This window comes from Octopus bimaculoides, chromosome 3 (assembly GCF_001194135.2).
Source record: "Octopus bimaculoides isolate UCB-OBI-ISO-001 chromosome 3, ASM119413v2, whole genome shotgun sequence".
Lineage (NCBI taxonomy): Eukaryota > Metazoa > Mollusca > Cephalopoda > Octopoda > Octopodidae > Octopus > Octopus bimaculoides.
The window spans coordinates 94,306,573-94,330,671 of record NC_068983.1 but is presented as its reverse complement, the minus strand read 5'-3'; the positions used below and the strand labels follow the sequence as shown (position 1 = coordinate 94,330,671).

The following is a 24,099-nucleotide window of genomic DNA, read 5'->3' as shown; positions in this document are numbered from 1 at the left end:
GACTGGCTCTTGTGCGGGTGGCACATGAGATGCACCATTTTGAGCGTGGCCGTTGCCAGTACCGCCTGACTGGCTCCCGTAGGATTTTCGAGTGAGATCGTTGCCAGTGCCCCTGGACTGGCTTGTGCGCGTGGCACATAAAAGACACCATTTCGAGCGTGGCCATTTTCGTGCGGGTGACATGTAAAAGCACCCACTACACTCTCTGAGTGGTTGGCGTTAGGAAGGGCATCCAGCTGTAGAAACTCTGCCAAATTAGATTGGAGCCTGGTGTTGCCATCCGGTTTCACCAGTCCTCAGTCAAATCGTCCAACCCATGCAAGCATGGAAAGCAGACGTTAAACGATGATGATGATGATATATAAACATGTGTATACAAATATATACATACATATAAATGTACAAAAACAATATATACATATACACTCACACATATGTACATACACAAACATACATAGATCCATAATATATTACTTATTTATGTGTGTAGTTGAAGACACATGGCTCAGTGGTTAGAGCACTGGACTCACAATCATTAGGTAGTGAGTTCAATTCCCATACCAGGCTGTGTGATGTGTTCTTGAGCAAAACACTTTATTTCTTATTGCTCCAGTTCATTCAGCTGTAGAAATGAGTTGCAAAATCACTGGTGCCAAGCTGTATCAGCCTTTGCTTTTCCCTTGGATAACATCAGTGGTGTGGGGAGGGGAGGCTGATATGCATGGGTGACTGCTGGTCTTCCATAAACAACCTTGCCCGGATTTGTGCCTGGAAGGGTAACTTTCTAGGCGCAATCCCATGGTCATTCATGACTGAAGGGGGTCTTTACCCTTTACCCTATGTATGTAGTTTACTTGGTGTGGTGTGGGACTTCAGAATGGGGCATAAAAGTGAATAACACTTGCAATACAGTTTTGATTAAAACCTCCTTTGAATATTTAAATGCTATATACTAATTTTGTTTGTCCATGGTGAGTGTTACACATATTTTTAGAAAACTGATACAAGACAAATTACATGGAGAAATACTGAAGTAAAGTTTATTCCTGGGTTCAAAGCTTTGAATTTCCATATCTATCATATTCTTCAAAACAACTTTAACTGGCACTTCATCGGTTACAACAATGAGGGTTCCAGTTGATCTGTTCAATGGAACAACCTGCTTGTGAAATTGTGGCTGAGCACTCCGTAAACGAATGTACCCTTAATGTAGTTCTCAAGGAGATTCAGCATGACAGAGTTTGACGAGGTTAGCCCTTTGAAATACAAGTATTACTCATTTTTTCCAGTTGAGTGGACTGGAGCAACATGAAATAAAGTGACTTACTCAAGGACACAACATGTCGCTGGAAATTGAACGCATGACCTTACGATTGTGAGCAGAATACCCTAACCACCAAGCCACATTGGGTGTTGTCTTTCTCTTGACTTGATGTTTGCACACTGATTAAAAACCTTCACATTTCATACAAGATGTTTGTAAGAAAATAAGATGAAGAAATACTTACAGATATTAGAAGAGAATTGAATATATGTAAATAGAGCTTGACGATAATTTGAAACCTCTCTGAAGCAAACCGCTTGGTGTCTGAGTCCTGACCTTTTACATCTGTGAAAGATTTTTCAAAGATCTTCCTGTATTTTTCAATTCTATCAGAAATAGATGTGACCATACTGGCATTAGAACTCTGAAAGAAAAATTAAATAAGAAAAATTATACATAAGAGAAATACCAAGAAGCAAGTATTGAATAGTAATAATGATTTTTATAATCTGACAAAGGCCAGCAATTTTGATGGCGAGAATAAGTCAATTACATTGATCTGTGTTGTAGGTAAATGCATCTGTGCCGATGCTGCATAAATGCACCCATGCCAGTGGGACATAAAAAGCACCCATCGCCCTCTGTTAAGTGGTTGGTGTTAAGAAGGGCATCCAGACATAGGAACCATGCCACAACAGACAATTGAAGTCTGGACAGCACCCCCAGCTGGCCACTCCATGTCAAACCATCCAACCCATGTTAGCATGGAAAACAGATGTGAAATGATGACAATGATGATAATGATATATTATTGAAAGGTCAGTTTCAAACAATTGTATATTATCAAAACAATTATACAATCTTTATACTACACAATTCAACGAAAAACAATTTTAAGATATTAATTTTTTGAGTAGTATTAAATAAAATAATATGCTGGGAATAAATGGTTAAACATTACACTTACATAATAAAGTTAAAATACTCACATCTATATAATCTTTCAGCAATTCCCTGGGGTCCTCAGGTATTTCTTCCAAGATTTTCCATAACTGTTGAACAACAGTCAATGCTGACCTAAAATAAGCAATTAGAAAATTATATTTTCCCCTATTGCAAGTTGGTATCACTGATAAGAAGTATTATAGCAAATATCAAAAAGAATAAAACTCCAAGTTACATTAACCCTTTAGCATTCTGATTACTCTGTCAAATGTAATGTTTGCTTATTCATTGTAGCTTTGAGATTTCAATGATGTGATTGTATATTTTTAGAATGACATTTTAGGGTAGGTGTGAGAGGCCATATCTGGCTAGTTTGAACATAAAACCAGTAGAATCTTTTAGCCAGATATGGTCGGTTTAAATGCTAAAGGGTTAAACTGGCAACTCATTCAGTTAAGAAGCCAACTAGGATTCTTCTCAGCAGTTGCTCATCTAACTAGAAATAGCAGCCAAATCTCTTTCAGACCATACTCTACCATTTTCAGAAGTGGAAATACATATGAAATAACATAGTCCTATATATGTTATATCTGAGAAAAGATGAGATGGTTATGGCTGGAATGCCTTTGATCATAGGTCTGCCCAACCAGGACTGACCTGGGGGCTAAACAACAACAAAAAGTAAAATAAAGAGTGAAGTTGTTTCCAATAATTTAACGCCAAATCTTGTATTGGTTTCACATTTGGTTCGCAGATACAATGACCAATAATAATAACAATCCTTTCTACTAGAGGCACAAGACCTCACATTTGGGGGTAGGGAACTGGTCAATTACATCGACCCGTGTTTCACTGGTACTTAATTTACTGACCCCAAAAGGACGAAAGGCTAAGTCAACCTTGGCAGAATTTTAACTCAGAACATAGCAACAGATGAAATACTGCTAAGCTTTTCATCCAGCTCACTGCAATAATAATAATAACAATAACAACAACAGCAGCAGCAGCAGCAACAGCAGTAATGTGACTCTCATGCCTTTTGATCTTAACTGATTGGAAGTGTTATCGTGTACATGTTTTGTCTTGGTATAAAAGATGAGCTACAGCAAATATTCTGCTAAATACCAGATTTGCTTGTCAGTTGCTTGACCATAACCAGTTGAGTATGTCCCTTGGTGGTTGATGATATGTGCATTTCTGATCACAAGCAGTAGTGGGGGAGCATCATAGCCATGTGTTGAGAGGAATTCTTTGGAGTTTGAATAATTCACTTCTGGAAACATGGATGTTTCATTCATCATCCTTAAACAAACCTTATTCAGCAACCTTTTGAGCGGGATGGGCTACTTGACCCAAAGAAAATTCTAACTGGGCCCCACCTGCAAGGTCATATGCTGCTTATCTTGATATGATATACCATGTCATGTATATATGGATGTGATGCATGTGTCTGGTGTACCCTTATCAGACAGGTAGTCATGATGGGCATATTGGGTTTTGTATATTTGTACCCTAGTGTGACCTTGATTGCATGCATTGATCTCTCAGTCAATAATAATAATAGGTACAAGGCCTGAAATTTTGTGGGAGGGGGCTAGTTGATTGCATTAACAACACTTACCGAACTGGTGTGAGTGGAGCAACTACTGAATCCTCAGGTCTGCAAAAGAATTTTAAAAACATCAATGATATTTACAAATTATATTATGAATAACTGGAAAAGTTACTGCATTAATTTAATAAAAATACAAAGATGTCTCAAAGTTTTACCTTAGTAATGAAATATTAAAGTAAATTATTTTAATTAGCATTAAAAGTAAAATTCCAAGTTAGATAGAAAACAATATTTTGACATACATTTCTTGATATTTTTCTCTATGCATTGTTAGAAGGAATATATATATATATTTACAGATGTTGTGAGATACATGCATATACCAGTGAGGAATGACCTAACTGATTCAATTTATGTATATGCTGTGTTTGAAATAGTGCAAATAGATACAAGAAAATTACTTAAAATTGGACATTGTATGCAAGAATATTAAATATATGATGAGAATGGATAATAACTGCATAAATGTTAACATCACTGTCATAAACCAATTCAAAGAAGGCTTTTATTCAAACTTTATTCTGCTCGCCGTTTAATCCATTGATCATGGCTGTCCAACGATTAAGACGCGTTGTTTTATATTAGGTAAAGACAGTATCCATCTATCAATGTCATTCAACATTATGCCGCATTTTCATACTCAACACAAAATAAGATATCTATATTTTTATCTATCATTTACTATTGTAGAAAGGAATTAATGATAGGATATTATAATTCATAACAATCACGGAAAAATGCTTAGTAAATGACTTGTTTGGGCTAAGAAGACATGGGCTGAAGTACTGAAGAATGACCTCAGGACACTGAATCTTTTAGGTGAGATGACAAAGGACCAAGATGCCTAGTACCTTGCTGTACAGAAGTGTTAAGACCAGTCCCTTGGGTGGTGTAAAGCATGTAAAAGCATCTGTGCGGTGCCCTGTAAGAGTGCCCATGCCAATGCCATGTAAAAGTACCTATGCAGTGCCACATAAAAGCACCCAGCACACTGTAAAGTAGTTGGCATTAGGAAGATGCAGCTCCTCAGTGTGCCACTCTGGTCAAACCATCCAATCCATACCAACATGGACAACAGACATTAAATGATGATGATGATGATTATGATCATGATGAAGAACTGAATATATGTCTAGAGGTGTGCTTTGGTGAGACATAAGGTAACTGGAGTGGTAACAGTTGTGTCAATAATGTATGTTTATTATTCATATACCATCAAACATCACATCTCATTCCAAACCTGCACTGCATCCATGGGCTGATATTTCAAAAACATTCTCCAATGGCAACACAAGTATCTTATCTCTTTCAATAACACAAAGAGACAATCATTGCACACATCAATGAAACAATCCTTTATCTCATATTCCGTAATGTTGAACAGAATGTTTGTGCAAAATTACTACCAATATAAGGAGGTATGTCAGGTGAGTTCAAAATACAGTTGTTCTAATGATGCTTTTGTGCTGATGATATTGTAATAATGGCTGAATCTATTGATATGTCGGTTCGGAAACCTTTTAAGTCAAAAAGATGGTTTTGTACTCCAAATCCTTCAAGCAAACATGACCAAGACCTAACCCCCTATTCTATATGCAGAGGATGCCACAGAGAGTTGATGCATCACAGGTGTGTTGTTAATAACCCTGTCGCAACTGCAAACATTGCATACACAAATGATGTTCTCATATGAATAGTAACTGAAATCCACCCTAGAGTGTAGCATATAAAAACTTGCTCAGTAAATATTTCTTTTCAAGTGATTCAGATAAGAAAGTGATTGCGGATAGTGAAAGCCTTTAGTTGCATGAGCAACTTGACTGAGTAGTCCAGTGGTTGTTCTGACACTCTCACAAGAGTTTGATCTTTCTAGGAAGTAACTCCACAATTATATGTTCCATCAGTTACTTCTATTCTCGAAGAGAGCTCATAACACCAACAATAATCACAAACACAATGACTTTTCCACACACCACCAAACATCTCATTCCAAACTTGCATGAGCAAATATTTCACAAACATATTGGCAACATGGCTACAGGTCTTTTTCAATAGCACAATGACACAATCCCTGCACATATCAACAAAATAATCCTGTACCTCACACTCTGTAATGTTGAACAAAATACAAAGATATACTAAAAAATTTATAGGCTGACTATGAAGGAGTGATGCTAAAGCTGTGAAATTTTTCATGTATTAATTTCAACTCTTCTTATTAATAAGTGCATTGTTTCTTTCCAGGCAAACTGATGCCTGACTGTTCAAAGAACACTTCAAAAGTAACCAGTAGTGACTAAAGTTGACATTGCGAAGTTATCAAGTACCTGCAGAAAACGTGTTTAGCCACCAAGGACATTTATGCTGACATGATTGTTACATTAGGGGATGACATTCCAGTTTTATCAAGTCCAAAAGTGGGCAGCTGAACTTAGGGGGGGAAGGGAAATTCTTAAAGAAGACCCAAGGTTTGAATGTCCTGTAACTGCTACCAGAGGAAAATATTGTGTTCACCACATGGAAATGGATGACAGGCAACTGACTGTAAATGCTATTAGCATATCCCATGAGGAATTGAGAATATTCTGCACAATGTAGTTGGCCTAACAAAGGTCATTGCTTGGTGCGTACCACGTCTTCTGACATCTGATCAAAAATGACCACGCTGATCACATCAAGAGAAAATCTGACATTGTTAAAGGCAGATCCAGCTGGTTTCCTTAGCAGGATGAGTGTTGGGGTCATCACTTTGAGTCAGAGACAAAGAGACAATCCATGCAGTGGAAACACCTCTCTTCATCTGCTTCAAAGACCAAGGTCATTTCCTCTGTAGGTCTGTAGGGAAGGTGATGGTTTCTGTTTTTTGGGATGCAGAAAGCATTGTGTTATTGAATATCTTCTAAAGGGCCACACCATCAAAGGAGAGTACTATGCCAACTTGCTGAGGCAGCTACAAAAAGCTTTCAAGACCAAACGCCCAGGAAAACTGATGGAAGGGGTTTTGTTCTATCAGGGTAATGCTCCAGCACACAAGTCCTTAGTTTCAATGGCTGCTAGCCATGACTGCGGTTTTGAACTGGTTGATCACTCTTTCATTTCTCCTGATGTGGCCCCATCTCACTATTAATTGTTCCTCAACATGAAAAAACATTTGGCTGGGAACCAGTATCACAGTGATGATGACGTCATATCTGCTGTTGATGACTTTTTTGACCAACAGAATGAAAACTTCTTCACCAATAGGATCCAAGCACTGCAACTCCAATGGACGAAGTATGTGAACTGCAAGGGGGACTATGTTGAAAAATAAATTTCATTTGGTCACATTTCATGAGAGTATCTTGGTCAGCCTATACAGCTAAAACTGTATTCCAAAACCTAGCTTTTCTATGCAGCACCAGATGTTTCAGCTTTGACCAACTGCCAACCCTCTACAAAGTTGAAGTAAAACTCGTTATAGAGTACACCTCCCACTGTTGCTCCACATATACAAAATTTCTAAGCTGAATCTAAAAGAATGTCATCTAATTGTTAGGCAAACACTCACTCACCAACACATTACAATCTCTGGCAGGCCTACAGATATGCTGTCCCTTCCCTTTGCCTATTTTAGTGCTAGAAAAATAGTAAGTGCTATTTGCTCAAAGCAAACCAAACCCACCTGATACATTTGTCCTCATTCCTCTTATCACCCATCATACAAATCTCTGTCTATAATATTAAAAACAGAAGCACATGTTGGCTAATGTAGTCTTACATATGTCTAAATAAAAGACATCTTGACCAGACCTGGTTGAGGCTAATAAAAAACTGACACATTTAATTGCAATAGCATTAACTACACCAACAATTACAATAACATTAAAGTAACCACAAAAATGCCAAAAAGTAAAAAGTGTGAGATAACAGCTATATCCTTACTGCATCTTATGATTTAGGATGCGATGTCCATAACTGCTATCACATGGATAAGAAGGTTTCACTAAAACTAACATACAAAAATGCATTTTGTTCTGTGGGCTATCAGAATACTCCATAACAATAATAACAACTCATGTAAGAGACATACCGAGGTGATGGCTTTCTGTGTTTGATGGGAGTTGAAGTAACAACAATGGGATCATTGACTAAGAAGAGAAGCTCATTTATATCTCCACTAGCCTGGTAAGACTTCAGATAAAATTTCTCCATCTCATCAACCTATAACAATGGTTAAATAAAATAAAATATAGTAAAAGCATTATTATTAGTTAGGAAACAAAAAGGGCTATGGGTTGGCAGAAGTTTGGGAGAATGTAAGGAAAATAGGAATGGGTCATGAAAGAAGAGAGGATAGGCGATAATACATAAAAAAGGGGTGGCAGAAGATCTTTCAAACATTCATTCATATATTAATATACACGTGATGTAAGGTGGCGAGCTGGCAGAAACATTAGCACGTCGGGCGAAAAGCTTAGCAGTATTTCGTCTGACTTTACGTTCTTGAGTTCAAATTCCGCCGAGGTCGACTTTGCCTTTCATCCTTTCGGGGTGAATAAATTAAGTACCAGTTGCATACTGGGGTCAATCTAATTGACTGCACCCCCCCCCCCGTAAAAATATGTGATGTATTAAGTAACTACATATTATTGAAATATAACTACTTACATCTAAATTGCCATTGGTATAAGATACAATTGAATTGACAAACTGTGCCACCGCCTTCTGGACAGGCTGAAGCTGTAAGAGAACATGAAAAATTTATAATTTATCAATTAAGTATTTATAGTGGTTCATAAAATGATTAAAATTTATCAGCAAAATAACAGCAACAATTGCTCTATTTAATGTGAAAGGTTTCAAATTAAACATAATGGAAAGATTAAAGTTGCAGTGACATTTAAAAAAAAAAAAACAAAAAAAAAAACAGGAACAGCCTGTTGTCATTATTATTAAAGAAAACATCAAGGCAGCAAACTGGCAGAATTGTTGCCACACCTGCATTTTGCCATCTTTACATTCTGAGCTTAAATGCCACAGAGGTCAAATTTGCCTTTCAGTGTCGATAAATTAAGTAGCAGTGAAATCAACTAGTCCCCTCCCCACAAAATTTCAAGCTTTGTACCTTTAGTAGAATCAGCGTGTCAGACAAAATAAGCTTTGTGTGTGGATTTAGTAGAAGGAAACTGAAAGAGGCTTGGTGTGTGTATATATATGTGTGTGTGTGTATAAATACATATACACATATATGTATGTGGATGGAGCATTACTGTCTCTTTGCCTTATCCTCACATGACAGTTGTAAGCTTGTATGTTGTCTGGTCATGGGAAATATTACCCCACTAGGTAACAGGTGAAGGTTGGTGACAGGAAAGGCATTTGGCTGGAGAAAATCCACCTCAACAAATTCTGTCCAATCCATGTGAGCATGGAAAACAATTGGACATTAAAATGATGTTGATGATGTATTTGTGTATGAATGTTCTGATCAGCAAGTATTCATACTAAGTTGCAAGAGCTTCAATTTGCCTGTTGTTCACTTCAGTTTATTTTTCCTCCAAAGGATTTTGTATTTAGTCAACATTGTCTTTTAACATTCCAAGTTTGATAAATAAATACCAATAATAACCTGCACCAATTCTGTCATCTATATATGTGTGTTGTCTTCTTGAGCAAGACACTTTATTTCACATTGCTCCAGTTCACTCAGCTGTAGAAATGAGTTGTGATGTCACTGGTGCCAAGCTATATCTGCCTTTCCCTTGGATAACATCAGTGGCATGGAGAGAGGAGGTTGGTATGCATGGGTGACTGCTGGTCTTCCACAAACAACTTTGCCTGTACTTATGCCTCAGAGGGTAACTTTCTAAGTGTAGCCCCATGGTCATTCATGACCAAAGGGGCTTTTTACCCTTTATACCTCTAATGTTTCTGGACATGCCAATAGAAGAATTGTAAGTATTTTTAGTTGTATTTTCCCATGCTTTCATGAGAGGGATTGTTTGCTTTTACTTGATGCCCTTCCTACTACTACTTGACTATGACAGAGAGAGTGGAATATGGTTTTTGCTCATTCAGAAATTATTTTGTAAGCCAATCTGGATAAGTTTTTCTTCTTGCTCAAGTTGTTTTCACCAATTTTGTTTTCCAGTAACAGTTCAAATCAGTCACACATCTATGACAGTTGCTGTTGCAGGTTTTTTTACTCTGACAGTAAAAAAATTTCAGACACTGAAAATGAAAATTCCAGACACTAAAAAATAAACTAGCATGTGTAGTAAGAGGATTGCTTCCCAACTATATGGTTTTGAGTTCAGTCCCACAGCATGGCACCCAGGACAATTATCTTCTACTGTAGACCCCAAGCCAACCAAAGCCTTGTGAGTGGATATGGTGGACAGAAATAGAAAGAAGCCCAGCACGTGTGAGTGAGTGTGTGTGTGTGTATTAGTCCCCCACCACCAACTGACAACCAGTGTTGGTTTGTTTACATCTCTGTAACTTAGCAATTTCGCAAAAGTAACTGATAGAATATGTACTAGGCTTAAAAAAATAAGTTTGATTTGTTTGATGAAACCTTTCAAGATGGTTCCCCAGCAGGGCCACAGTCTGATAACTGAAACAAATAAAAAATTCAAGACAAAAGATAAACAAAGAACTATTTACCTCCTTATAGCTAGTATGGAAGTCTTCAGCTAACTGTGAGAGCATTTCTGTAGAGTTGGGGTCAGTGCTAGATTTCTGAAGTTCATCTGGAAAACAAAAATAATTCTCAATGAGTATTTTTATTACATAAATTCATATTTCTACGTTTTTCCACCACCACCCTCCAACACCACCCTCCAACACACAATTTATGACAAGACTATATACTAATGGCAAAAAGAAATGGACAGAGGAGTAGCTGTGTGATAAGAAGTTTGCTTCCCAACCACTTGGTTCTGGTTTCAGTCCCACTTCACAGCAACTTGGGCAAGTGTCTTCTACTATAGCCTCAGGCCAACCACCAAAGCCTGTGAGTGGATTTGGCAGATAGAAACTGAAAGAAGCCCATCGTATATATATATATATATATATATATATGTATATCAATACAATGTACATTTTAACACATAAGAGATATCCATCATAGGATTCTCTCATGCTAGAAAGAACAGCTAAGTTCGAAACCACTGTTAGGGATAAAATTTCGAAAGAAATGAAAAATAAAAACATTTACCATCTAGCTCCTAAACCATTGGTTTCTGACTTATATTAGCAAATAAAATAATTTGCTAATATAAATCAGAAACCAATGACCACGACCACGTTTGGATGGTGCTTTTATGTGCCACTGGCACAGGAGCCAGAGAGGGCTGGCATCGACCACGTTTGGATGGTACTTTTTATGTGCCAGAAGTGTAATTGCTGAATTATTCCGTGCCAGCAAAAGCGCTGGGGCGATTGTTAGAGCCACAAAGTATGCTAAATCTACTGTTTTTAGAGTTGTAGCCAATTTGAAGAAAAATCAGGATGTTCAGAGAAAGCCTCACAGTCCTTGTAGTAACTGAAAAAGCTCACCTCGAAAGTTAACAGGACTTCAAAGACCAATTGAGTCAAACCCATCAAAATCAATGGCTAAGTTGGCTCAAGATTGAGGAATCAGTAAAATGACCATTTCTAGGGCTGTGAAACAAGACCTCCATATGAAATTGTATGTGAGGAGACACCATAACATCTTAACTACCCACTCTAAAGCCATTTGAGCAGAAAGAAGTCCAAAACTTCTTAGTCATCTGAAACATCGTAGCAAAGACATCCACATGTTTATGGATGAAAAGAAGTTCATAGTAGATGAAGTTGCAAACCGTCAGAACTCACAAGTGATAGCATATGACCCTTCCCAAGTTCCTTCATCTATGCATAGCAAGAATCCGCCTTTCATAATCGTCTTTGGAGCAGTTGCAAGTGATGGGAAATTGATGCCTCCTCATTTTATTGAAGCGGGTCTTAAAATCATCACAGCAGAGTATCTCAAAATCTTAGAAGTTTTGTTGCCTTGGATTAGGAAGCATTATGATGTAAGTCAAGTCATGTTTGTACAAGACTCTGCACCCACTAATTCAAGAACTTATGAGGTTCAGCAAAAGAGATGGTAGAATAAATACCATACTTAAAAAAAAAAATAAGTACTGGGGATGATTCAAATAAAAATTCTTCAAGGTGGCACCCCAGCATGGCCACAGTCTAAAGACTAAAACAAGTAAAAGATATAAAAAATATTAGTTCATTTTGGCACAACAAAAATGTAACTTTAATGAAGAAAGTGTTATACAGTGGTGACTGGCTCAGTGGTTAGAGTGTCGGGCTTATAATCATGAGATTGTGAGTTCAATTCCTGAAATGGGCTGTGTGTAGTGTTATTGAGCAACACACTTTATTTTACATTGCTTCAGTTCACTTAGCAGTAGAAATGAGTTTTGACTTTGCCTTTCCCTTGGACAACATCAGTGGCATGGAGAAGGGAGACTGGTATTCATGGGTAACTGCTGGCCTTCCATAAACAACCTTGTGCCTCAGAGGCAAACTTTTTAGGTGCAATCCCATGGTCATTCGTGACCAAAGAGAGTCTTTACATTTATCTTTTTAGGAGTAATAGTAGTTGTGTTGTTTCTCTGAGACTTGTAAGCCCACAAATAAAAGTATTCTAGCAATAATGTGTAAATGTGTAGAGTGTTATAACATGTACGTAGTGCAGCTAGTATATAATATATTGTGTATCTAGTTGTTTATCTCCACGTCAGTGGTGATACAGCAGATCTATGATCAAATGAGTTCAAGGAATGACCATTTCATTTTTTTATTCAGATATAATATCTCTTATCTCATTATTCAAACATATCCTTTCTTTCATAGGAGAAGTGGTTTGAGGAAAATTTATCTGCTATTTTTAGTACATTAGGCCACCTCATGTTGTCTGTAAGAAATAGGCATTATGGTGGGATTCATTGTTCGTAAAATATCATAAAAATTGTGAAATCACTCCTGTGTGCATCCATTACATATGTAGTCCGTGTGTGTGTGTATTTATATTTAGTCACCAGTTTACACATGTTTATTATAAAGACAATAAACTCATCTCTTAGCTGTAATGCTAAGTAACATGGGGCACCTATTTACAGTTCAATGTTGTAAGCAGTTGGAGAACTGTTTCATTGATGACCATGTTATTGTTAACATACAATACTGAGTTTCACTCCTGCTCAGAGATTAGCTTCAAACATTAGGGGCTCTGTGAGGCTGAGTAACCTCAGATACACTACATGCCAAAGTCTAAAATTGAAGCCATATCATTTCACATGTGTACAGCAATTAAAAGTGGATGATAAGAGCAAACGAGTAAATTTATTTCTGTATTTACACTATGCTACAGAACTTGGGGTACTTTTCATATGCCACCCTGTATATACCTTTATGTGTGCTTCAAGAACAACTATTCCAATATATATATACATGTGTATATATATATATATATATATATATATATATATATAAAATGTATGTATTAACTATTACACTGTGTGTGTGTGAGAGAAAGAATGAATGTGTGTAGGTTTATACCTACCATAAGGAGAATTCAACATGTCAGCAGTAGTTTGTGTAGCAACATAGTGTACTATACAGATCAGCATGTGAACATATGAAATCATCTCAGCATTACCATTCATATAAGAGCCTGTTAGGAGAAATAAAACAAATACATCATAAACACTTCACAGAAATTGAATTATTTGAAATATATTTCAAGATGTGATTATATATTGTTCTTCATACATGTCTGCATGATAACTAGAAGTGACAATACTGATCTCTGTCACATCAAGTTAATATCAAGATTCAGATGGGTCCAGAGTAAAAGCATCTTGGTCCAAAGTGATACTGGCTATACTCTAATCCTAATTCTAATCCTGGTAAAAAAAAGTTTTGAATTAAAAAACAAAACTTCATTAGAACCAACAATTTATTTAAATAGATTTCTCAACCAATTCCCAAAATTTTTTAAGTAATCCCCAATAGCAAGTTCTACTTACAAAATACAATTTTCCCTAGCAATTTTATTTTTAAGGAAATTATCTAGCTCCAAAAGTTAGCTCTTAGTTCCTTTTTGGGGTACTGAGACAACTCTTAAAACAGCAAATCAGAACAAAATATTGGGTATTGAATTAAGAAACAGAAAATACACGAAATTGACTTGATACTGTTCAGCTAATGACCTAAGATATAGAGATAGATCTGAGTCTTGTAGGCATTGAAGAATATGATACAAGTTCATGCTAAGGGAAGAAAATGCATTAGGTAATTGAAAAATCTTAATCTGTGATTGTAAGCAGGGAAACAAAAGATGGCGCCATCAGTAAAAATATATAACAGGGTGCTTTCATATTTTTAGATAAATAAATATGTTTGGATAGTGGGAGGTTACATAGTCTGGAAAGTCAAAGGAAGAATTAGAAGCAAGTTTTAGAAACAGGTGAGGGAATGTCATTAAGACTAATCACTGGACTGAGCAGATTTGTCACATTAGAAGAGATCTGCACATATAGAAGATGAAGAGGAAGTCTAATTTCAATCAAAGGTTTCCCTTTCTGATGACCAACTTTCATCTATACATATATTGGATGCCTCTAGTCTCACCCAAATCCCAGTTGTTTAGTGCAATACAGAACTTCCACCAGAAGCTTTGTTTTTACACAGCCTAAATATACCCTCTTATGGAGTACTATTCTAATATTATTTTTGACATTCTGGACCACTTTTGAAAATATGACCATCTACATTATCAATTGACTCTACACTTATAGCCAAACTAGAAAAGCACTGCAATTAATGATAATTTCTATGTTGTGATGCTTGCATTCACTTTCAATAAAATATAATAACATATCAGCAATAAATAAATTTTTGAAACTGTTTTGTAATACATACTTTTGCATAAGAGAAACAATATCCAACACAATTTCATTTTTGACTGGACAGTGTCTGATTTGACTTTTTGGTTTCTGAAATACATGTTTTGTATTTTGAGTAACAATAAAACAGCCATCTTCAAAACAATATTTGTATATAACTTGCATGTGTGTATGTACAAATCTAATAATAGGCAATAGTACACTTCACACTAATAAAATAACATCAAAAGTTTTAAAGCATTATCAAATTGTAATAGGAAAACTGCCTTCCAAGTGGTTTTCTGTCCATCATTGGAATAAGGATATATTATATAATATCTGTGACCGAGATTGTACATTGAAGATTGGAACTCATAGTCATTACAAAATTTGCTCTTGATCTAGATGCTCACCATAGTCTACATGACTGACAGATACCATATATGGGACAACACTTGCATATATGGGACAACACTTTCAAACATATCCTTTTCTAATATAAGATGGTATGGCACAATTTTAGGGAAATTTGGCTGCTATATCTAGCAGTTCACATATCAACAGAAAGCCCACTGTTTTGAGCTGAAGGTAAACTTTGGTGTTATGGTGTAGTTCCAGATCAGTTGTACTTAAAAAAATGATGATGAAAGATGTTCCAGTTGAGATTCTTGCCATACATACATCAAGAATTATATCAGTCACTGTAGCCTATATTTAGAATTGTAATTTGGAAGACTTTTGGCTGCTATTTTCAGCAGATTGAGTGATAACTAAATTGTAGTCTGTATTTACCAAACCTGATGGTGCTTTGCATTAAGATGAGTGTTAGTAAAAATACTGTTGGTTCCATCACTTATATAGATCTATAGATTTCAGACAAATTTAAAACATGTAAAAAAAATGTAAAATTGTATAAAAATTCACTGGAATGATTTCATCTGCACATTACTTCATATATTTCGTTTAGGTAACATTACTAAAATATTATCATTTTAATTAGAACAAATATATATCAGTTCAAATCAGGAGACCATTTGCAGATAGTGAGAATAGTTCAAACAGAAGAGCATAAGATTAAAGACCTAAACATCCCTGGTTCAGTCCTGTGTTTTGGTATGTTGAGGTTTGTTTATTTCTTAAAATTATTACTCATCAAAATTGCTATAGTTTAACTTGCTGAAAGAAGGTGAATGAAGGGGAAGTTTCTCTTACATAAATGCATATAAACACATAGTCATCATCATTTAACTTGTTTTCCATGCTAGCATGGGTTGGACTATAATAAGATTTAAGGTTGGTGGATAGCAAAATCAAAAGTGACATACAAAATGCCTAGTAGAATTTAGTTGTTTCTTTGCATTGTGTTCAAATACTACCGGAGGTTGTCTTTTTCATTCCTCCTGCTATGGTCAATAAAATATACACCAGTCAAGAACTAGTATCAATTTAATTAACTGTGCTCCCCACCCTGTTCCCACTATGACAATTGTAAGAAATTGTAAGAAATTACTTTCAAATTTTGGCACAAGGCCAGCAATTTCATGGGTTGGGGTAAGTCGATTACATCATCCCCAGAGCTCAACTGGTACTTATTTTATCAACCTCAATGAAAGAGATGAAAGGCAAAGATGACCTCAGCAAAACTTGAACTCAGAATGTAAAGATGGGCAAAATACTGCCAGCTTGCTGCTACCTTAATGTAAGAAATTATTAAGAGCTATAGAGTAGCAGAAACAAAGTTCTGGATTAAATACTTTGCTGTATTTAGTCTTAAATTCAAATTCCACAAGAATTGACTTTGCTTTTTAATCCTTTAACTTTTAAAACAGTAATATCTGGCCCAAATATTCTATCTGTTTTATGTTCAAACCAGCCAGATATAGCCTCCCATACCTAACTTACAATGTCATTCTAAAAATAAACAACCACAAGATCAAAATCTTTTATCTATATAATAATGCATGATTAAATCAAAACAATGTGAATAAATAAGTATAACATTTAACAGATTAATCTGAATACTAAAGGGTTAAACTCTATTACCATTCTCTGAGATCAATAAAATTAGTTGGTGTCTTTTTAATCAACTTTAAATGCATGACCAAACACTGTTAATCCTACTACTGAGACTAAAGGTAGAGGAAGTACTTCTATCCAGTGGACATTTAATAATCTAACCCTTTTGATATCAATCCACCTGAGACTACCCTAGGTACTGTAACATAAACTTACTGTTTTAAAGTAGTCTGAATTATAATCTTCCATCAAAATTTTATACTAATTTATTCCAGATCCCAGCCTATTTTACTAACTACTTCATTATTTTAAAAGCTAATAGAGACAAAGACAGCATATGTTGACAAAAATATAACAAAAGGGTTAAGGACATATTAAACCAAGTCTTTTATGCTGGAGGTTTTATCAATCATTTGATCACTCAAATATAAAGTTTTTAACATTCTGACATTTATTCCATCAATACCAAGCCATCAATTGATTTTTTCATTAATAACAATACAAAAAAATGATGATGATGATGAAAAAGTGACATGTTGATTGTTAGTGCTTAGTCATAAGATCTGGACCTATAACTGTTATTATGACCCTCCTGTTTGCCTGACTGTACAAAACTTAGTTTCCATTACTATATCACAAAATCGTCTACAATATCAATTGTTTAAAAACTGATGAAAACAGTCCACAGTACCGAATCATCAAAAAATACTCGAGTGTTTATTCCCTTTAACATTTAAACAAGCCATATCTAACCAAAATATTCTCCTTGCTTTATGTTCAAACTGACCAGATCAGGTCCCTCACTCTGAGGCTATAGTAGAAGACACTTGCCCAAGTTATCACACAGTGGGACTGAACCCAGAGCCATGTGGTTAGGAAGCAAGCTCCTTATCACACAACCATGCCTGTGCCTATACTAAAAAATAAATAAATAATACAAATAAGACTCATTAATGCCATAAATAAGACATCAGACTGAGAATGATGTAACTACTTCAGTTTGGAAATATATTCCCTTGATGCATTAATGAATTTCATACAAAAATAGGAAATGATATTATGTTTTAACAGAGTGACTATTTCTTGCAAAGCAGAGCCTAAAAATGCTGATGTTTATCATGTATCCAAAATGAAGAAATTTTCTAACTGCAAAGATGTGTCCTGCATTTGGCAAGATATGCAAATTGTATAACAGAAAGAAATACTTAGTAGGTTTTAAAAGAAAAATATAGAACAAACTGAGGATAGGTTGTCTATTATTGGACATGGTTAAAAAGAAAAATAAATTTACAGAAAGTTAATTGGCTCTGAAGAGTGAGAAAATTCAATACTTCAGGCACTTGTCGTTCTTTGGAGAGAAAGAACATAGAGGCTGATACTAAAACTGCAAACACGTGAATGAGAAAAGGGAGAGGTGAAAGGCAATGTGGAACGGTAAATGGAGTGAGGAGAGAGAAAAAGGGCAGTGTAAGTATTAGGGGCAAAATGGAAGGAAGTAAAATAAGAGGGAGAATTGATAAAAGCAGAAAGAGCCAGGTCAATTGAAATATGGGATGTGATGAGGTTCAAGTGAAGTTGTGTAGCATGAGAAGACAAGGCAAGCAGGATGATGGACAAAAGGGCAAGAGCAGAATTACACAGACGTGTGCAAGGAGGTGACAGTATGAGGAAAATAAGTAATGAATTTTGAGGAGTGCTAAGAACTGTGGGGGAAAAAAAATGTTAATTTAAGATTTGAGGAAGACAGACATGTACAGTGATCTAAAACAAGCGGTAGGGAGGGAGCAGAGAGGAAAAATAATGAAAATAGAAGGATGAACAATGTGCATTATCTGCAAAAAATAGTACATAGGAACAGAGTATATAGTGTAGGCAATTGATATGTGCAGTGAATGCACAAGCTGTACAACAATAAAATGAAGCATGTTGTGTCCTTGAGCAAAACACTTTATTTTACATTGCTCCAGTCCACTCAGCTGGCAAAAATGAGCTGTACCTGTATTTCAAAGGACCAGCATTGTTGCATTCAGTGTGGTGTTGAATCTCCCTGAAAGCTATGTTAAGGGTATGCATGTCTGTGGAGTGCTCATCCACTTGCATGTTAATTTCGCAAGCAGGTTGTTCTGTTGATCAAATCAACTGCAATACTCATCATTGTAACTGTTGGAGTGCCAGTTTTAGTTTATATGTGTGTGTGTATATATATATATATATATATATATATATATATATATATATATATCATCATTACCTTCATTGTTTTAACTTCCACTTTTCTATGCCTACATGGGTTGGACAGAATTGAGGCATATAACACAATGCAAGCAAATGCAAACTTAAAGTAATAATTTTAGGTTTAAAATAATACTATAAATAGTAAGAGTATAATAATAAATTAATACATTATCTACCAGAACAGTTGTATGCCACATGTAATGTGGACAGTATTATGCACAATATATGCAAAAACTGCATACAACAATTAACATCAAGCATCATGTGTAATTAAAAGTTGTATGGACACATAGTTAATCAAAACACAACATAAAAGCACTGCTCCTTATGTCTGCATGTTTCTTTAGAATGTAAGTTTGAGAACACCATAGACTGAGAAGTAATCAAGTAAAGGGTGACCAGGCAAATTAAAGTCTCAGATTATTGGTTTGAGAATTCTGTGAGTATTATTATAAACATCCAGCAAACCTATCTCACAAATAGTGACCTGTGGTGTATACATATAGTTATACAATACACTGTAGACCTTGCAAGTTATGCAGTTAGCTAAGGCACAGTCAAAGTGGTGGATCATGCTGACTCAAAATTTGGGGCCTATACAACTACTCAAATAGTTGTATAGATGAAGGGACAAGTAAGGCAATGAGTTTGGGAATACTTGGAAGTTTTAGGTTACATGTGTCTGCAGGTAAGGCAACTACTAACTATAAAGTCACATATCTTTTGAAGGATATGAATGGAGGTTCAGGAAAGATAGGGAAGTTGGCTAGTAGAAAACAGAAGCTATGAAGGAGGGTGTACTGAAGTAATCAAGTAGCAAAATGAAAGAGAACTGTGGAAGGGAAGGTGTATGGCAAACGTGAGGAAGTGCAACTGATAGAATAGGCATGTTGAAGAGTGGAGTCAGCAACATGTTGAGCTTAACCAGGTGAGAGGAAAAATAATGTGTTTGCATCAATTTTGCAACAAAAGTACAGGCCTTCACTGCAGAGGCAGATGAACTGTGAGATTGATGCAAGGAAGAGAAGTCAAGGGAAGAGTTAGAGTCAACAAGTTTATAATAAACTGGTGTAGTGAGGTGGAAGGTTGTCAACAGAGACGGTTGTATATGAGAAATTAATAGAAATATAAAAAATGGTGTAAGTGATTTCAAATATGAGGTGGAAATTGTAACTGACTTAATTTAATTAAATTGTGTCAGTTTAGATATGCAAGTGGATACTGATAGCAAGGTTACCTTAATTCCAGTGAACCTTTGGATACTCATTAGTCAAACAAAACATCTCAAAAGCACCAATTTGATGGATCAGCACCGAAAGCCTTGGGCTATTTTGAAGGGAACCCTACAAACAGGCACTTGATTGGAGATTATATTATTGGCCATAGTGGACAGTGGTAAGTCATGGTCTTGTCAGAACTGATATACTAAATAATGATAGCACATAATACTGACATTAAAGATACTGATATGCTTAAACTTTATAAGGCCAGAACTTAATTGAAATCATACACCTTTCATATTTTAAATCCTGAACACTACCAATTCATATTTTACCTCCAATAGTTGTGAAGTTGCAAAAAATTATCAAGAACGCATATTAGAGCATGTTCCATTTGGATGTAGCAGATAGACATCTATTGCAACTGTTCTATATTTTTGAGATGAGGAATTCTGTATATTATTTACATTGGACAGATATGTGTCCTCATCTTGTTTGTTGATACAACATTTTGGCTGATTTACTCTCCAGCCTTCATCAGGTTTCCTAGTAGAATTTCAAACCCAACCCTTGGTTGGGTTTGAAATCTATTGCAACTGTATAAAAAGGAGATGGAGATTTACATATCTGTGGTGACTACAAGGTGAGTTTTTATCCCAAGATTCATTCAGACTTTTTCTAACCCCTAATACTGAATCTGCCTTTCACTCATTAGCCAGGATGAAATTTTTCTCAAAATTTAACTTCAATTATGCTTACCACCAAATTCAAATAAATGAGGATTTCAAAGCTATCACCAACATTAACACTTCTTTTAGTTTGCCAAACTGGATACAAGAGTCTTATGGAATAAGAACTGAAATTGCCATTTTTCAATGTGCAATAGAAAAGACTTTGGGAATGATATATAAAAAAAAAAAAGTAATACATGAAGATGATACTTGCTTAAGAGATAATACTGAGGAGGAACTTTCCTGAAGATCAAAATTACATTAGATTGCCTGAGAAATGCAGACATTAATTGAAAGAACTGTCTCTTTAATAGTAACACAATACCATTTTGAGGAAATTCCATTACAGAGAATGATGTTTCTCTAAATCAATATTTGATTGAGAAAATATCAGTTGTTTCTCCACCCTCTAATATGAAATGATTGGACGCCTTTTTAATTTATAAATTTTTGTGGTTGATATTTGCCAAAATATCTTTAAATGATTGAACTATTACCACATTTGCAAAAGAAAGATGCTGAATTTCATGAGACAAATGTTCAGCAAAGACCATTCGTTAATTTAAAAGTGCTACTGCTGAGAATCCTAATGGGAATTTATTTGCCAACAATGGTATCACATTGACAACAACTAGTAAGCAAACTATAACCACCCAGTGCTATGTCTCTGAAGGCAGTTAACAACTGCTGAATCTAATTATTTAAATATTAAAAATTAAAAAGACAACAGTACATACAGTAATTGTATGTACCGCAAACCATGCTTACAATTTTTTACTTGATGCAAAATTACTACTTAAGATTCACTCACAGATATCTTGAATTTTTCTTTAATCTACACAAAGAACTTCCAAAGATTATGTTTTCAGGTACTGATGTGAGTCACAAAGCTAACAACATTTGATTTATATTATCTATACCAAAAGAAACTCTATTCCTAACACAGACATACTCAGCTAGATTTTAAACAGCAACTGATAGATACTAGTTCATACCAAGTTTATATGAACTAGTAACTACATACACTGGATAGTCTAGTTTAAGCTCTTTGTGATCATGTTAGGCAAGTTATTTCAGAATAAAGAAGGTCTCGAGAACTGCCTCAATGCTGAGAGATCTTATAAGCAGCTCTAATATAGATAACTCTGGAACATGGTATTCTTTTCAATTGAAAGCTTCTTGTTCTATCTGGTGTATCTAAGAGGCAAATCATTAAGTATCCATGGTGAGGTCCATTGAGACATTACTGTTACACATAATTGTCTAAAACTGAAGCATATTGACTTGGTATACAGTGGATGTTGAATACTACATAACAGCTGCCTTAAATGTGTGGTAGTAAAAATATTTTCAATTTTCATATAATAGTTATCTATATTGCCAAATTGGCTATAGAACCAAATAATCTACAAGATCTAATTACGTGTAGGCAGTGGTGTGTAATTAAGAAGTTCACTCTGCAACTAGATGGAACCCATGGAAGAAACCTTCCTTATCCTTGACTGGTAGACTCAATCCATTTCCATCACTTGACCACTGGGTGCCTTTAACAGAACCCACTAAGTTGCAAGCATCCAAACTAGGTCTGAGGATAACTATATTCCTTCTTTCCACTAGTCTCAAAAGAATCAAGAGTGCAGTCTTTCCCCTGCTGACTTAACCACAAATTAAAATCGATATCTCCAAACTGTCTGCATTTAAGAATGTCCACATCACCAAAATGCCAAAAGCAAAACAAAAAAAAAACTGTCTACAACACATAAGTGTGTGTGTGTGTGTGTGTGTGTGCATGCACGCACATGTAATATGTATGTATTTACTGCCGTGTGTGTATATGTCTGTGCTTGTGCCTCTCCGAAAGAGAGAGAGGGGATATAGGCTTTCCTACAAGTTATCTGTAGTTTCAATTTAGCTGTAGTACTAAAATGTTAATAATACCTGACCAAAATCTAAACATTCCAATATTGAGCATAACACCAAACTGTCTACATTTCCCAAATGTTTTCAGAGTCAATTTAACAGTACAAAGTTGTGTATAGCAACAAATTGTCTGCATTACAAAATACTCTATAATGAAAAATTATCTACAGTACCAATTTATTTTATATCCCAAATTGTGTTCAGTATCATATTGTCAACATCTCCAAAGGTAATTTCTATGCGTACTCATTTATACAGTTAGTTATAAATCAGATTTCCTTCCACACTACCTTCCAAAAGTTTCTTATAATAACTGTTTGAAGAACACCAGAAACACTGGAAAGTAACAAAAAAATTTCCAGTTAAATAATATACTTACAATATATTCTTAGAGTTCTGTTTGAAAATTTGAGGAAATATTCTGTACAAAATAAAGAATAAGAAAAACTCAATGGCATGTCATCAAAATATAATTATATAATATGAATATTGAAATATACGTAGCAAAAATTGTGAAAGTGTCAGTAAAATAAATTGTTTTAAGCTACATTACAAACAAGAAACTAAGAAAAGAATAGATATTAAATTGTAGACTTTCTTAGAGTCCCTTGAACACAAACTAACATTAAAACATTACTTTGATAAAGCAAGTGAAGGTGGAAGGATACTTTAGAAGTATTTAACCCTTTAGCATTTAAACCGGCTGTATCCAGCCCAAATATTCTACCTGTTTTATGTTCAAACTGACCAGATCAGGCCTCTCACACATACTCTACAATGTCATTCTAAAGATACACAATCACATCATTGGGATCTCAAGGCTACAAGATAATGCATGATTAATTCAAATCAATGTGAATGAAAAGCACTACATCTGACAAAATAATTTGAATGTTGAAGGGTTAACAGATACATTTTCAGAATTTCAGCTGATTACCATTCGTTGAAAAGTCTGCAAGTGATATTAAACTTGGGATTTCATAGAAGTTTCTGAAAATAAAGAAATAAATCGTCTACCTTTGGAATAATGCAAACATGGGTGATGTGATGATATATCTTTTCATTAGCTGTTGTAAGTGAGTATTTACAGCTTGGCTTGAACTTTGGACTTCTTGTAAACGTGACATGTACATGAAAAAATCTTTTACTCTGCAAAAGAAATACATTATTTTGAAGAGGAAAAGCAGAAAAGAAGAAATAAGATTTTTTTTTCTATCTTTTGATGAAGATGGAAACAATAAAGAGA

General features: G+C 35.3%; 1 protein-coding gene across 5 annotated transcripts in view; it reads right to left on the bottom strand.

The window, feature by feature from the left end:
* The window catches only part of LOC106877521 (retinoblastoma-associated protein), an 82,510-nt gene that overhangs the window by 42,173 nt on the left and 16,238 nt on the right, over window positions 1-24,099 (bottom strand). For all 5 annotated transcript variants that reach the window (XM_052966334.1, XM_052966330.1, XM_052966331.1 and 2 more), the window contains exons 6-15: window positions 23,871-24,002; window positions 23,233-23,274; window positions 14,769-14,842; window positions 13,408-13,518; window positions 10,470-10,555; window positions 8,472-8,543; window positions 7,894-8,024; window positions 3,831-3,869; window positions 2,254-2,341; window positions 1,509-1,688 (exon numbers count right to left, since the gene is read on the bottom strand). In XM_052966334.1, coding sequence (XP_052822294.1) covers window positions 1,509-1,688; window positions 2,254-2,341; window positions 3,831-3,869; window positions 7,894-8,024; window positions 8,472-8,543; window positions 10,470-10,555; window positions 13,408-13,518; window positions 14,769-14,842; window positions 23,233-23,274; window positions 23,871-24,002 — 955 coding nt within the window. The remainder of the gene's footprint in view (window positions 1-1,508; window positions 1,689-2,253; window positions 2,342-3,830; window positions 3,870-7,893; window positions 8,025-8,471; window positions 8,544-10,469; window positions 10,556-13,407; window positions 13,519-14,768; window positions 14,843-23,232; window positions 23,275-23,870; window positions 24,003-24,099) is intronic.